This window comes from Carcharodon carcharias, chromosome 21, assembly GCF_017639515.1.
Source record: "Carcharodon carcharias isolate sCarCar2 chromosome 21, sCarCar2.pri, whole genome shotgun sequence".
Classification (NCBI taxonomy): domain Eukaryota; kingdom Metazoa; phylum Chordata; class Chondrichthyes; order Lamniformes; family Lamnidae; genus Carcharodon; species Carcharodon carcharias.
Genome location: NC_054487.1, coordinates 30476724 through 30491221, shown reverse-complemented (window position 1 = coordinate 30491221; position 14498 = coordinate 30476724). Strand labels below are relative to the sequence as shown.

General features: G+C 39.3%; 1 protein-coding gene across 12 annotated transcripts in view; it reads left to right on the top strand.

Annotated features, from left to right (window-relative positions):
• The window catches only part of erc1b (ELKS/RAB6-interacting/CAST family member 1b), a 1202158-nt gene that overhangs the window by 233005 nt on the left and 954655 nt on the right, over positions 1–14498 (top strand). For 8 of the 12 annotated variants that reach the window (XM_041215845.1, XM_041215843.1, XM_041215842.1 and 5 more), the window contains one exon: positions 5524–5535. The exons of the other annotated variants lie outside the window; for them this stretch is intronic. In XM_041215845.1, the coding sequence (XP_041071779.1) occupies positions 5524–5535 (12 nt within the window). The remainder of the gene's footprint in view (positions 1–5523; positions 5536–14498) is intronic. 12 annotated transcript variants of the gene reach the window in all.

The window sequence follows — 14498 nt, the reverse complement described above, 5'->3', positions numbered from 1 at the left end:
AATGGTAGAGTGCAGGATATGCCGGTCCATGAGGTTACTGATTGTGTTTGAGTACAATTCTGCTGCTGCTGATGGCCCACAGTGCCTCATGGATGCCCATTCTTGAATTGCTAGATCAGTTCAAAATCTATCTCATTTAGTATAGTGGTAGTGCCACACAGCACGATCCTCAATGTGATGATGGGACTTTCTCCACAAGGACTGTGTGGTGGTCACTCCTACCGATACTGTCGTGGACAGATGCATCTGCGGCAGGCAGATTGGTGAGGATGAGGTCTAGCATGTTTTTCCCTCTTGTTGGCTCCCTCACCACCTGCCGCAGATCCAGTCTAGCAGCTATGTCCTTGACTCGGCCAGCTCTGTAAGTAGTGGTGCTACCAAGCTACTCTTGGTGATGGGCATTGAAGTCCCCCACCCAGGATACATTCTGCACTCTTGCCACTCTCAGTGCTTCCTCCAAGTGGTGCTCAACATGGACGAGTACTGATTCATCAGCTGAGGGAGGGCGATACATGGTAATGAGCAGGAGGTTTCCTTACCCATGCTTGACCTGATGCCATGAAACTTCATGCAGTCTGGAGTTGATGTTGAATACTTCTAGGGCAACTCCCTCCCAGACCCTCTGCTGGGCTTGTCCTGCTGGTGGGACAAGACATACTCAGGGGTAGTGATGGTGCTGTCTGGCTCATTATCTGTAAGATATGATTCTGAGAGTATGACTGTGTCAGGCTGTTGCTTGACTAGTCTGTGGGACAGCTCTCCCAATTTTGGCAGAAGCCCCCAAATGTTAGAAAGGAGGAATTTTCAGGATTGACGGGCTGAGTTTGCCGTAGTTGTTTCCAGTGCCTAGATTGATGCCAAGTGATCCATACAGTTCCATTCTTTATAGACTTCGTAGCGGTTTGATACAACTGATTGGCTTGCTGGGCCATTGAAGAGTCAACCACATTGCTGTGGGTCCAGAATCACATGTAGGCCTGACCAGGTAAGGACGGCAGATTTCCTTCCCCAAAGGACCTTATTGAACCAGGTGGTTTTTTATGGCAATTGACAGTGGTTTCATGGTCATATTGGATTTCATTCCAGATTTTTATTGATTTCACATTCCACCACCTCCCATGGTGGGATTCAAAGCCTAGTTCCCAGAGCATAATCCTGGATTACTCGTCCTGTGACAATACCAATACACTACTGCCTCCCCTTATTAGATATTGGAATTCGATATTATGATGAATATCTAATTCATGGTCATGCTAGTATTTTAGAGGTAATGATTAGTTCTGGGAAGATTAAAATTTAACTATAGAAAATGGGATAAATGCAATTAAAATAGCTATATGATGCTTAGGAGGTTGGGGCCATGTTGATTGAAGGAGTTACCAGCAAGAAAGCTAAGATCCTAAAACAGCAGGTGGGCTTACTTATCTGGAAAGCTAGAGACACTGTCTATACTGTTTGCAAAGAAGTGCAGTCCAGGGAGATCTTTTGGGAGTTAGCTAAATTAGTTTAAAAGCATTTGGTGAACCCTGGAAGGCTTTGTCATCATGGAGATGGGTGGAGCTTAAGAAGGTTCTCTGGTTTCAGTTTATCTGAGTATTCTGCAGCAGGGAAGAGGCAATACCGAAAGGATGCTGCTGTTGGCAGGCTCCAGGCACTTTGGCTTCCAGGGCTTTTCTAAGTGCAGCTGGCTGCAGTTTGGATTTTTTGTGGTTTGCAGCTCAGAGAGAAGCCCTGGGAATCATTCAGTACAGTTAGGTCTCAGGAGGAGAACTGGGGAGCTGAGAAGATGGTGGAAGGTTGCTGGCTCTGCCCTGGAGAGGATTAGGACTCACACAAAGCCCTGGGTGCCATTTATAGCTCAGTACAGCAGGACACTAGAGCTCAGAGAAACTCAGACAGTGCTGGCCTAGTGAAGCTAGTAGTCTGCGAAAGAATTGGAAGTATACTGGTAATCAGAGGTGGGAGTGCATGATGTCTGAGTGGGATGCTGAGAGATCCATGGGATCTGTCTTGATATCATCTGCCATTTAATGTGCAGTGTGGTGTGTTCAACCAGTTTGCTTGTTAATTCATATTTATCTCATGTTAATTCTGAATGTAGGAGTATAAGGTAGATATTGTTAATTGTTTTACTTTTCTGATTTTGTAAAGTGAAATTTATTTTGTTCGTTTAAAACTGTGGTTTCCTGTGGCTTTATACTCCTCATGGGTAACTGGGATTTAAAATTTGTTTACTTAAAACAAAAAGTAACTGGTCCCCAACTGGACCGTAATATCGTCTTTAAAGAATAAGGACACACCTTGCCCCTTACTATCAGTGTCCTTTTTTTTTTGAAAAGCCATTCCTTTTACTATGTGCTTAAAGATGGTTTAACGTTTACATGTTGTAATTACTGCTGTATGATTTAACTAGTGCAGAAATTACCCAAATGATTCTGTTTGCTGAATGTGCACCTGTTCTTTTTCTTTATTTTTCTGGAATTTTTGTCCTTGACTCCTTGTATGAACTTGGTCATTACTGCCTTTAAATTTACAAAGGGAAGTTGCAGCTCTTGTGGCTTGCATTGTTTCGGTATGCCTGACCCGCTGTGAAATAACAGCATGTGTTAATATTTTATACAAAAACAGAGCGCTGGAAAGTCTCAGCAGGTCTGGCAGCATCTGTGGAGAGAGAAACAGAGTTAATGTTTCAAGTCCAACTTCTTCAAGACTACTCTTTAGATCGGGTGCTATATGACACTTTTTTTCAGAACAGAACCAGACCAGCTGAGTTTTTCCAACACCTTTTCTGTTTTTATTTCAGATCTCCAGCATCCGCAGTATTTTTCATGTGTGCCCCGTTTGTTTCAATATTGTTATTAGTTTGCATTTGCATCAAAGAACCATGCCAATAAGTGGAACACAAACATGGTTTTGATTAAACTGACAAGGAAAACAAAATCCTATGTTTCTTGCCAGAATGTTATTTTAGGTGTGTGTAGATTTTCTTTATTTACTGCAAGTAAAAAAGAAGCTTAAGGTTAGATAGGTGGTACCACATAGAATTGAAGTGAATAGAATAGATGCATTTAAGGGAAGCTGGATCAGTACATGAAGGAAAAGAAGGATATGCTAGTAAGTTAGATGAAGAAGGGAACATAATCATGGGTATAGACCAAATGGTTGGCTCCTATGCTGAATGTTCAAGGTTAATCTCTAATTATCTGCAGCACCAACCCCACTCACCCCCCGCAACCAACCCCGGCCTCCTGCACCTTTGTGATCACCTCTGCTACCAAGGGAGCAGACACTTAGCCTAATATGACCTGCTATGACAGGAGCTGCATCCAAGCAGCCTCCCTGCCAATTTTTCCACCCCTTGCAAGAAGGTGGAGCAAATTCGACAGGCTGAATAACCTCCTATTTGTACTGTTCTGTGATTCTATAATTCATCATTGAGTTTAACTACCCATTTAGAATTCAAAGTTAAATTCAAGTAAACTTTTTTTGAAGGGAACTGGTCACCTATCTGAAGCATACAAATGCATTGTGAAACAGGAGACACAAGTTCAAAACTCAGCCATAGATGACTTCCATAACTCTCCTCTTCGGTTCCCTGCAAGCTTCTAATCTTTCCCTGCATTAATTGGGAAATTGAAAGATTAAAACTTGTCCAAATTGGTGAAGGTTATTTATTAGGTGGGTTGAGCAGTGGTGTGGGATACAGATATGTGATGCCTCTGAGCAGGGCTTTTCTGTCCTCTTCCCCCGTGCAACAGTGATCAAATGGATCAGGGAGATGGCCAAATGAGTAAGGAATTGTGAGAAAACATTTAAAGAAAATAATTTAAATGATCATTTCAATTAAAGACTGCAAAGCACTTCTTACAGTTAAAGTATGAATCTTGATGTTCTGTTTTTCTCTCATTAATTTGTCCAGAAGGCCATCTTTTCTTTGCTGTTATGGTTTGAGCTTGTTAGCTTGCTTAAACACATTGAAAATGTAAAATGAAAGTTGCAGCTTTCGACAATGGAATCCACCCAAACTGCACTTCTTCAGAATTGTGGGATGATAATGGGGTCCTAACATAGTGGGATGTTTCTATGATGAAATAAACTAGCCCCGCTTGATAGTGCAATATCAGCTCATGTCTGCCACAGTGTCAAGTAGCCAGTCAAGGCTAGGAAATTCCGGACAAGAATTACAAAGAATGACAAAGAACTTGCAACACAGAAACAGGCTTTTTGACCCAGCTGTTCTTTACAGGCTTATATGCTCCACAAATGCCTTGTCCCCACCCCACCCTGGATAGTGGAACACTATCAGCATATACTTCTATGACTTTTTCCTTCATGTACTTAACTACTTTCCCCTCAAATTTAAAAATAATGCTAAATTTGAAACATTTGCAGGCCTAGCGGCCACAGTAAGTCGGAGATGAATGATTAGTGAATGAGCAGAGCTTGTTGAATAACCTGCAAGCAGTTTTGCATGAGCTAAAGCTGCAGGATCGAGAATGGGAAGGCAGCCAGGACAACATTGTCATCTGTAAACATGATTATTCCATAACCATAGATTAGGAGCGCAACAGAAGAGCATACCACTTCTCGTTTTCTCTTCGATGTGGTGGGGTCCTAAGTCCACTGGAGGCCAAATAAAACTGGGACACCATTTAATGATACTAAGGAGAGGTCACCCTAGAGCAGAATGTTGCCTTTTTTTGATGTGCCTCCCCTAAAACACCTGAGCAACTGGAGTATAGCTCAGGAGCTATACTTGAGGAGAGGCCTTAACGCAAATAGTTTTGGGGCCTTAATGAACTTTACGCATTGAGTGCGCAGACTATTTGCATTAGCTGCACACGCCCATAATGAGATGCATTGAACTCTTTACACCTGACAATTGACTGATAATATGGGCCTTGGCATCTAAAGTGTTGTGGGTTCAGTTTTTAACATCATTTTCCTTCATCCCTTTAAGGTATTTTAATAATTTTACCCTTTGTGCAAATGTCTAACTGCCACAGACAGTGAGCTGACAACCTGGACAAAAGACCTGCTTCCTCCATTGATCTGACTAATCAGTGCCAAAGTTACTTAGTTACTTACTTGCCAATATATTTATTTTATTTTCATACATATAGCCCAAATCAGGTAACATGCTATGTGAGGAAGTGCAGGTACTTGACCATCTCCTTTTAATGAATAAATAAGGTACCATATAGCACTAGACAAACATACTTCCCAAGGCTTCAAGAGTAGAGGAGTTGAAATTCAAATAACTGCCAACATAGTTTTTCAAAAGTTTCCAGTTAACGGTAAAGCAGAATTTGCAGTTCTGAAAGGGGTTGTCTAATTATGTTAAGTTTCTTTCCCTTTGAATTATTACCTTTGGTCAAGTGCTTCATGTTGCAGTGAGCTTTACTTATGCAAAATAAATATGTGTCATTGCTTACAGCTAAAGTAATGTTTTACAAATCTAAGCTATTCACTAACTTCTTAAAATCTTTTTTTCACATCTCCTGCCTGGATTGTCAACTGCAGCCTGGCATCAAGGTCAGTAACCATTTTCATCTAGATGCTTGCCCTGAGCTTCTTTGCTATCTTAGTGCTTGGAAATCAAGCATAGTTGTGGACAAACAAATTGCAAAAGTATACAAAATATATCAGTAACAATTTTCCCCTTTTACTGTGACCATTTTTCTTGAAACCCACTCTATACTCAATTAGATAGCTCAATCTGGGGTAGAAGGTATGTGCCTAGTATCTTAATTAATCCACCAATAAGCTGAATTTGTTTGATCTACTTAGTATATTTACCCTTCTCCCTGGTGCAGGGAAGGAGAAGTTGGGGGAGAAATGGAGATTCATTTTTGTCTTTGCATTCTTAGATTATAAAATGATTCAAAAGAATATGATTACATCATAAAAACTAGTAAGCTAATCAGAGAAATGAGTATCATTGGTTTTTTGACACATTCCAAGATGCGATTGAAACCTCAAATTGCAGCTCAAATTGTTTAATGTGACCAAGAACCACAGGAAGTTTCTTAGCAGTTTGGCAGCTTTGTTCATTCACTCAGTGGGAAGTCTTGAAAGCCAACTTGGCAGTCTATATATTTACAAGTCCATTATTTAGCTATACGAGTCATCTTGCAGACGAAATTCCTAACTTTCTAACATATAGTCACAACTGGAGTACTTATAGTATACTAGAGCGAGTATGTAGCATACTAGAATCCAGAGTCATTGTAGCAGGTATTTTGGGCTGGAAAATATTTTAACATTTCTTGCCCCTGTTCTAGGACACTTTTGTCACTGGAGATTAATTGTGATCAAATGGTCATTTAAAATTTAGATATTTCCATTGAAAGATAAGGTTGTGTAAAATATTGGTTAATAGCTATTAATTCCAATTAAGACATTAAGTTGACTGTTTCAGCTGATTAATTAATGACCAAATATAGAAGCCATTAATAGAAGATGGCCACCAATAAATTCAATGGGGAATTTGGAAGAAACTTCTTCACCATAAAATTCATAAAAATATTGAACTTGTTACCATAGGAGCATTTCTGGCAAAAAGCATGCATGTATCTAAAGGGACATTAGATAAATACATGAAGGAGAAAGGAATAGAAGAATATGTTGCTAGTATTAGACATAGAAAAATGAGAGGGGGCTTTTCTGGATTATAAATACTAGACCAGTTGGGCTGAATGACCTGTTTCAGTGCGAGCGATTCAATGTATAAAGTTCTTCGTAAAAACTTAAGAGCAAAGTTCAAGCAGTTCGCGAGCATCTGCAAAATTCAAGGGATTGCGTGAGGGAAGATGCGATAAATTAAAGAGACAGGACAATTAAAGAGACAGGACAAGGCAAGGGAGTAGTAAGGGAATTGATAATCTGAGTGTGGCAGCAAGGGACAGAGTGTACTAATTTAATTGTGTGTGCCAGCAAATAAGGCTAGAGGTTGTGAAAATAATAAAAAGACAGAATTAAATGCACTTTATATGAATGCACACAGCATTCACAACAAGGTAGATTAATTGACGGTACAAATTGAAGTAAACAGTTATGGATCTAATTGCCATTACAGATATGTGGCTGCAGGGTGACCATGGCTGGGAACTGAATGTTCAAGGGTATTTGACATTTAGGAAGGATAGGCAGAAATGAAGAAGAGGTGGGGTAGCACTCTAAGGATGAGATCAGTACATTAGTGAGAAAGGATCTTAGACCTGCAGATCAAAATGTAGAATCAGTTTGGGTGAAGCTAAGAAAAACAGCAAGGGGCAGTAAAGATTGGTAGGAGGTATTTATAGGCTACCAAACAGTGGTGGTAATGTAGTAGTCATATAGGCATATGGACTTCATATATACTGGGTAAACCAAATTAGCCCTAATGCTGTGGAGAATGAATTCCTGGAATGTATGCAAGATGGCTTTCTAGAACAGGCTATTTTAGGCCTAGTATTGTGCAATGAGAATGGGATAATTAATAATCTTGTTGTGAAGGACCCCTAGGTAAAAGTGATAATAATAGAATTTTGCATTAAGTTTGAAAGTGACATAGCTCAATCTGAAACTAGGGTCTTAAATCTAAACATAGGAAATTGAAATGGTATGAAGAGCAAATTGACTGTGGTAGATTGGAAAATTACTTTAAAAGATATGATCGTAGTTTGGAAATGGCTAGCATGAAAAGAACTGATACATGGCTTACAACAAATTTACTTTCCCCTGAGACACAAAAATGCAGCAGGAAATGTGTTCCAAACATGGCCAACAAGAGAAGTTAAAGCTTGTATTAGATCAAAGGAAGAGGCTTATAAAGTTGCCAAAAAAGTAGCCACTGAGAATTGGGAGCATTTTAGAATTCAGCAAAGGAGCACCAAGAAACTGATAAAGAGAAAATAGAATTTGAATGTAAACTAGTAAGAAACATAAAAACTGACTGTGAAAGCTTCAATTGGTATGTAAAAAGGAAAAGGTTAGCAAAGATAAATGTGAGACCACAACAGGCAGAAACAGGAGAATTTATAATGGGAAATGGCAGAGAAACTAAGCAAATACTTTGTGTCTGTCTTCACAGAGGATGATACAAAAAAACCTCCCAGGAATACTAGAGAACCACAGAACTAGTGAGAACGGGGAACTGAAAGAAATTAGTATTAATGACAAAGTAGTGCTGGAGAAATTAATGTGACTGAAAATTGATAAATCCCCTGGACCAAATGATCTTCATCCCAGAGTGTTGAAAGAGGTGGCTGTGGAGATAGTGGATGATTTTGTGGTCATCTTCCAAAATTCTATAGATTCTGGAACAGTTCCTGTAGATTGGAAGGTGGCAAATGTAACTGCGCCATTTAAGAAAAGAGGAAGAAAGAAAACTGGGAACTAAAGACCTGTGAGCCTGACATCAGTAGTAAGAAAAATTCTAGAATTTATTATAAAAGATGTGATAACATAGAAAATAATGGTAGGATTGGGCAGAGTCAACATGGATTTATGAAAGGGAACTCATGTTTGACAAACCTGTTGGAGTTTTGTGAGGATGTAACTAGCAGATTAGGTAAGGGGGAAACCGTGGATGTGGTATATTTGAATTTTCAGAAGGCTTTCGACAAGATCCCACAAAGGAGGTTAGTAAGCAAAATTGGAGCACACAGGAATGGGGGATAATATACTAGCATGGATGCACATGGGAATGGGGCATAATACATTAGCATGGATTGAGAACTGGTTAACAGACAGAAAACAGTAGGAATAAATGGACCATTCTCAGGTTGGCAGACTGACTAGTGAGGCGCCACAAGGATTGGTTCTTGGGCCCCAGCTTTTCACAGTCCAGATTAATGATTTGAGTGTAGGGACCAAAAATAATATTTCCAAGTTTGCTGAAGACACAAAACTAGATGGGAATGTGAGCTGTGGGAGGATGCCAAGAGGCTTCACTGAAATTTAGGTTAAGTGAGGGAGCAAGAACATGGCAGATGGAATTTAATGTGAAAAAATGTCAAGTTATCCATTTTGGTAAGAAAAACAGAAATGTGGAGTATTTCATAATTGGTGAGAGATTGGGGAGCGCTGATGTCCAAAGGGATCGAGGTGTCCTTGTTCATTGAAAATCACTGAAAGCAAACATGCAGGTTCAGCAAGAAAATAGGAAGGCAAATGGTATGTTGACCTTTATTACAAGAGGATTTGAATGCAGGAGCAGAGAAGTCTTGCTGTAATTGCATAGAGCCTGGTTGAGACCTCACTTGGATTATTGTGTACAGTTTTGGTCTCCTTGCCTAAGAAAGGATAGACTTTCCATAGACTACAGTGAAGGTTCACCAGATTGATTTCTGCGTTGGCAGGATTGTCCTATGAGGAGAGATTGAGGAGACTGGGCCTATATTCTCTAGTGTTTAGAAGAAGAAGAGGTGGTCTCATTGAAGCCTACAAAATTCTTATAGGGCTCCACAGGATAGATGCAGGAAGGATGTTTCCCCTGGTTAGGGGATCTCGAACTAGGGGACACAGTCTCAGAACAAGAGGTAGTCCATTTAGGACAGAGATGAGGAGGAATTTCTTCAATCAGAGGGTAGGGAATCTTTGGAATTCTCTTCCCCTGAGGGCAGTGGAGGCTCAGTCATTGAGCATATTCAAGACAGAGATTGATAGATTTCTAGTTATTAAAGATGTCAAGGAATGTGGGGATAGTGCGGGGAAAATTGCTTTGAGGCAGAAGATAGGCCATGATCTTGTTGGATGGTGGAGCATGCTCGAGGGGCCGAATGGCCTACTTCTGTTCCTATTTCCCATGTTCATATGCATTGATGCGTTGGAAGTTGAGTAGAGAGAATAATAAAGATGACAGTATAGAGGCTCAAGTTATCTGATATGTAATTTCAGTTCTTATATCCTAGCATAGTACTACAGGTTTATTTTGTAAATTACCAGAAATTAGGTTGTACTATGACAAATACATGGTCAATCACTTTTAATGGAAATGTTCATGGAATTGGAAAGCTTTTTGAAAGCCAGACATTTACTGAAATGGTATTGCTGGCACTATCCCAGTTTTATCACTAGAAAGCTGCCAGAGTTTAATGCTAGCATTTGGTTGTGTTATAAGACTATAAATAAAATGTATTTTTAAAACTTTCTTCTTAAGCTTACTGCCAAGTGGCATGGTGCAACTGTTCAAAAGTTTTTTTTTGTTTGAAAGCACTGTACGATTTACCATTTCTCTGCTCAGTTTGTTATTTTACTATTCAAGCCTTAAGATCACCAGAATGTCTGAAATGACTGCAAAACCAATGCTGATAATTTTAGTTTTCTATGAAGAAGTAGGCAGTAAGGAACTAAAGCTAGACTTTCTCTGTGTAAACCTCATGCATCCTTACATGCTCAGTTCTGTAGGTATTCAACAGCAGACAGACTGCAGGCATTTTTAACAAAGAAATGGACAGTATGCTTTTTGTTGCCCAGCTTAGGACTAAGCTTGAAGACCTCTCCCAGTCCAAAGTTACACATCATTTTCTTTTTAAACATGCTGGCCTTCTTACAAGCATTCAGACTGTGTTTCATGTGGTCAAAGAAGATGGCATCAGTCCTACTAAAATTAGCAACCATTTTTAACATTTGATTTTTTTTCCAAGTTACATAGAATTTTCCAAGAGTCTGGAATACTTAAATAATACATTTATGTTCAGGAGATTTGATTGATCATTTGGAGCTACAGCTTTTATAGATCATTAACCAGGATTCTGTCTCTTTAAAATTGCTGTTATTCAGGGCATCTGTGTATGGCAGCTATGGCAGGATAATTATCTATGTTAGTTAGCTAACTAATTTTCCTGCAATTTATTTTAGAACTTTTGTCATACATTACTGACGTGTATCTAAAACTTTGGGTAATGCAGGCACTTATTTCAAGAATCATAGAATTGTTATAGCACAGATGTAGGCCATTCAGCTCATTGTGCCTGTACCGAGTCTCCAAATGAGCAATTCACCTTGTTCCATTCCCCAGCATTCTCTCTGTTACCCTCTGAAATCCTTCCTTTCCAGATAATAATCCAATTCACTCTTGAATGCCCCAATTGAACTGGTCTCCACCACACCCTCAGTGCATTCCAGATCTTAATTACTTTCTGTGTGAAAAAGTTTCTCCTCATGACTCCATTGCTCCTTTTGCCAGTTATCTCAAATCTGTGCACTCATGCCCTCGAACTTCCACCAGTGGAAACAGTTTTTCCCCTATCTACTCTGGCCAGACCCCTCATGACTTTGAATACTTACATCAAATCTTCTCTCAACCTTCCTTTCTCTAAAGATAAAAGCCCTAACTTCTCTAGCAATGTAACTGAAATTCGTCATTCTTGATACCATTCTGAATCTTTTCTGTACTGTCTTTTATGTCTTCATGCCTTTCCTTAAGTGTGACACCCAGAATTAGGCACACTACTCCTGTTGAGGGCAGACCAGTCTTTTATGCAAGTTTAACACAACCTCCTTGCTCTTGTACTCTATGCCCCACTTAATAGATCCTAGGCTACTGATAGCTGCACTCTCAACCTGTCCTGTCTCCTTCAATGGCTTTTGCACATGTACAACGAGATCCCTTGTTCCTGCAACCCCTTTAGAGTTGTACCCTTTATTTTATGTTGTCTCTTTTTTCTCTTCCTACCAAAATTAATTACTTCACACTTCTCTGCATTGAATTTTATCAGCCACTTGTCCATGCATTCCACCAACTTCTCTATGTCCTACACTATCCTCTCTCAGTTCACAATGCTCCCAAGTTTTGTATCATTGGCAAATCTTGAAATCGTACCCTGTACAGCAAGGTCTTGGTCATTTGTATGTCAGGAAGGACAAGGTTCCCAATACCAATTACTTTGGTATACACAAGTTAACTAGAATAGGAAATCAAGCTAGAACTGATTCTAACTTGCATTGTTTTTCCTGCTTCTGTTGCCTGTTTGGAGCCCACATTTTGAACTCAAAAAATCCATAACTTTGTCCCTTGTATTTTAGGAAATAAATGTCTTGGATGAAGACATAAATGACGTGCACTGAAATCTGCAGCCAATTCAGAAAAAAATTCTGGTAAAATCCCTTTCAACTCCCAAGACTATGAAGCAAATTTCCAATATATAGTGTTACGATCTCCGTAGAGACCGTTAACATCTAAAGAGAAATTCAAACACCCAGTGATTAACTGATACAAGCACACCACAAGATTTCACATTTTTAAACAAGACAATCTTTACTCAATATTAAACAATTAAACAAAGCAAGAACCATAACAACACTAGTTGGTCAAGACTTAGTATAAATATAATTCCCTTTTTACTTCCTAATTGCACCCAAGAATTCCCTTAAACATTGAGATTTTGAGGGTTTATTCACTTCTCCTTATGGGATCAAACCAAGTGTGCCATAGCTTTTCACAATTCATTTTGATTTCTCCTCAGTGGTCCAGCTATTTTCTGAGGTATGAGATTTCATGGGAATCCTTCTCTGAGCTTTTGACTAAGCAAATCTCCAACTTTCCTTCAAAATCTCACAACGGTGGACTTTTCAGCTCAAACTTAGGCCTCATTGCGTTCATACTTGCTGATCTAAAAATCAAGAGCAACCCTGGTTCCGAATGGCCCCTACACGCCTTGTCCTGGCTTTGGACAGACAGAGACTGCTTTCTCCTCATGAATAATTTAAATCCCTTATTGAAATAACTGTAGACCTCTTGTCCCTAACAAAGGCTCAGAGATGGATCATCCACTGTTTAATTTTTCTCACTTCCAACTCTGACCTTATTAACTGAACAGAGGTTACCCTTTGAACTGTAAGTACCCCAGGTCTGTTTATTTCCCAACCAAGTGATTCCATTTATCCACATTTAAAATTCAATTTCTAAACTAGAAGTTATTTTCTAAAACATAAGAATTATGAAATCAGATGTTTGCAACAATAGTGGTAGCCCATAACTCTTAATCATCACAACTAACTAGAAACTGACATCTATAATTGGAAATTTCTTAATGCTGTAGTGAATTGATGCCTGCCACATGTTTCGATAGACTGTTCCAGAGGGTGATGACTATAAAAAGACTTATTTCCTGGCATTTAACCTAATTATTTGCCTACAGATTTTATAATTGTCCTGCAGTTCCACCATCCTTATTCACTCTCAAATAAGCTGTCCAACCGTACTGAGTTAATTCCCTTCCTCACTTCTAAAACCTCAAGTCATATTCCCTCTATGCCCCAATTCTTGATGTTAATAATGTACCACTCAGCAAACACACTTAACAGGTAGCAATGCAGTCTTCAATGCAAATACATGGATATACATGTGCATTTGCAAAATACTTGAACAAATTACAAAGATTTGTACATTCTCCCACCATGATGCTCCACTTAGTTTGCAGGGAAGCACTTTTAACATGTATTGTAAAACAACATAGTGCATATTTCTTCCTCATCTGCTCACAAGTTCCATGTGCATTTTTAATCCTTTGCCTCAACCTCCAGAAAGTTATGAATTCTGGATAGCATAATACTATATTAACCAACTGTTTATTCTTTACAATTTTAATAGCAATGTACCAGAAGTCTTATCTAACAATTTCCCTGATTTGGTAGATGTTGAGTGGTTTAACAGTGTTGACAGTAGAGAAAACTTCATTCTACAAGCTTTTTGATCCTTCAGTGAGACTTGAAGTTGTAGAATATTGTACCTTTGCCAACAGAGTCAAATCTTAAATTAATTAATTAAAAAATATGAAACTATTTAAAAAAAACATTAACTTAACCTTCCCCCCCCCCCCCAAGCGGTTGAGTGACCTCATAGATAAATGGACTAGGTAGAATGCTAATGCAGGGTTAAGAACATAAATAATAGGAGGAGTAGTAGGCCATATGGCCCCTTGATCCTGCTCTGCTATTCAGTAAGTGCATGGCTGATCTGATCCTGGCCTCAGCTCTACTTTCCTGTCTTTTCTCCGGAACCCTATTCTTCAAAATTGGTCAATCTCAGCCTTGAATATATCCGGCCACTCAGGTTCCACTGCTCACTGGGGTAGCAAATTCCAAAGATTCAGGTCCTTGAGAGGAAAAAAAAACCTTCTCAACTCTATCTTGAATGGGCAACCCCATGTTCTGAAACTCTGCCTCCGAGTTCTAGACTCCCCCATGAGGGGAAACATCCTCTCAGCAGAATCCTGTATGTTTCAATTCGATCACCTCTCATTCTTCTAAATTCCATTGATTATAGGCCCAACCTACTCAACCTTTGCTCCTAAGACAACCTCCTCATCCTAGGAATCAATCGAGTGAATCTTCTCTGAACTGCTTCCAATAGTATGTCCTTCCTTAAGGAGACCAAAACTATACACAGTATCCCAGGTGTGGTCTCGCCTTGTACATTTGTAGCAAGATTTCCCTATTTTTATGCTCCATCCTCCTTGCAATGAAGGTCAACATTATGTTTGCCTTCCTAACTACTTGCTTTACCTGCA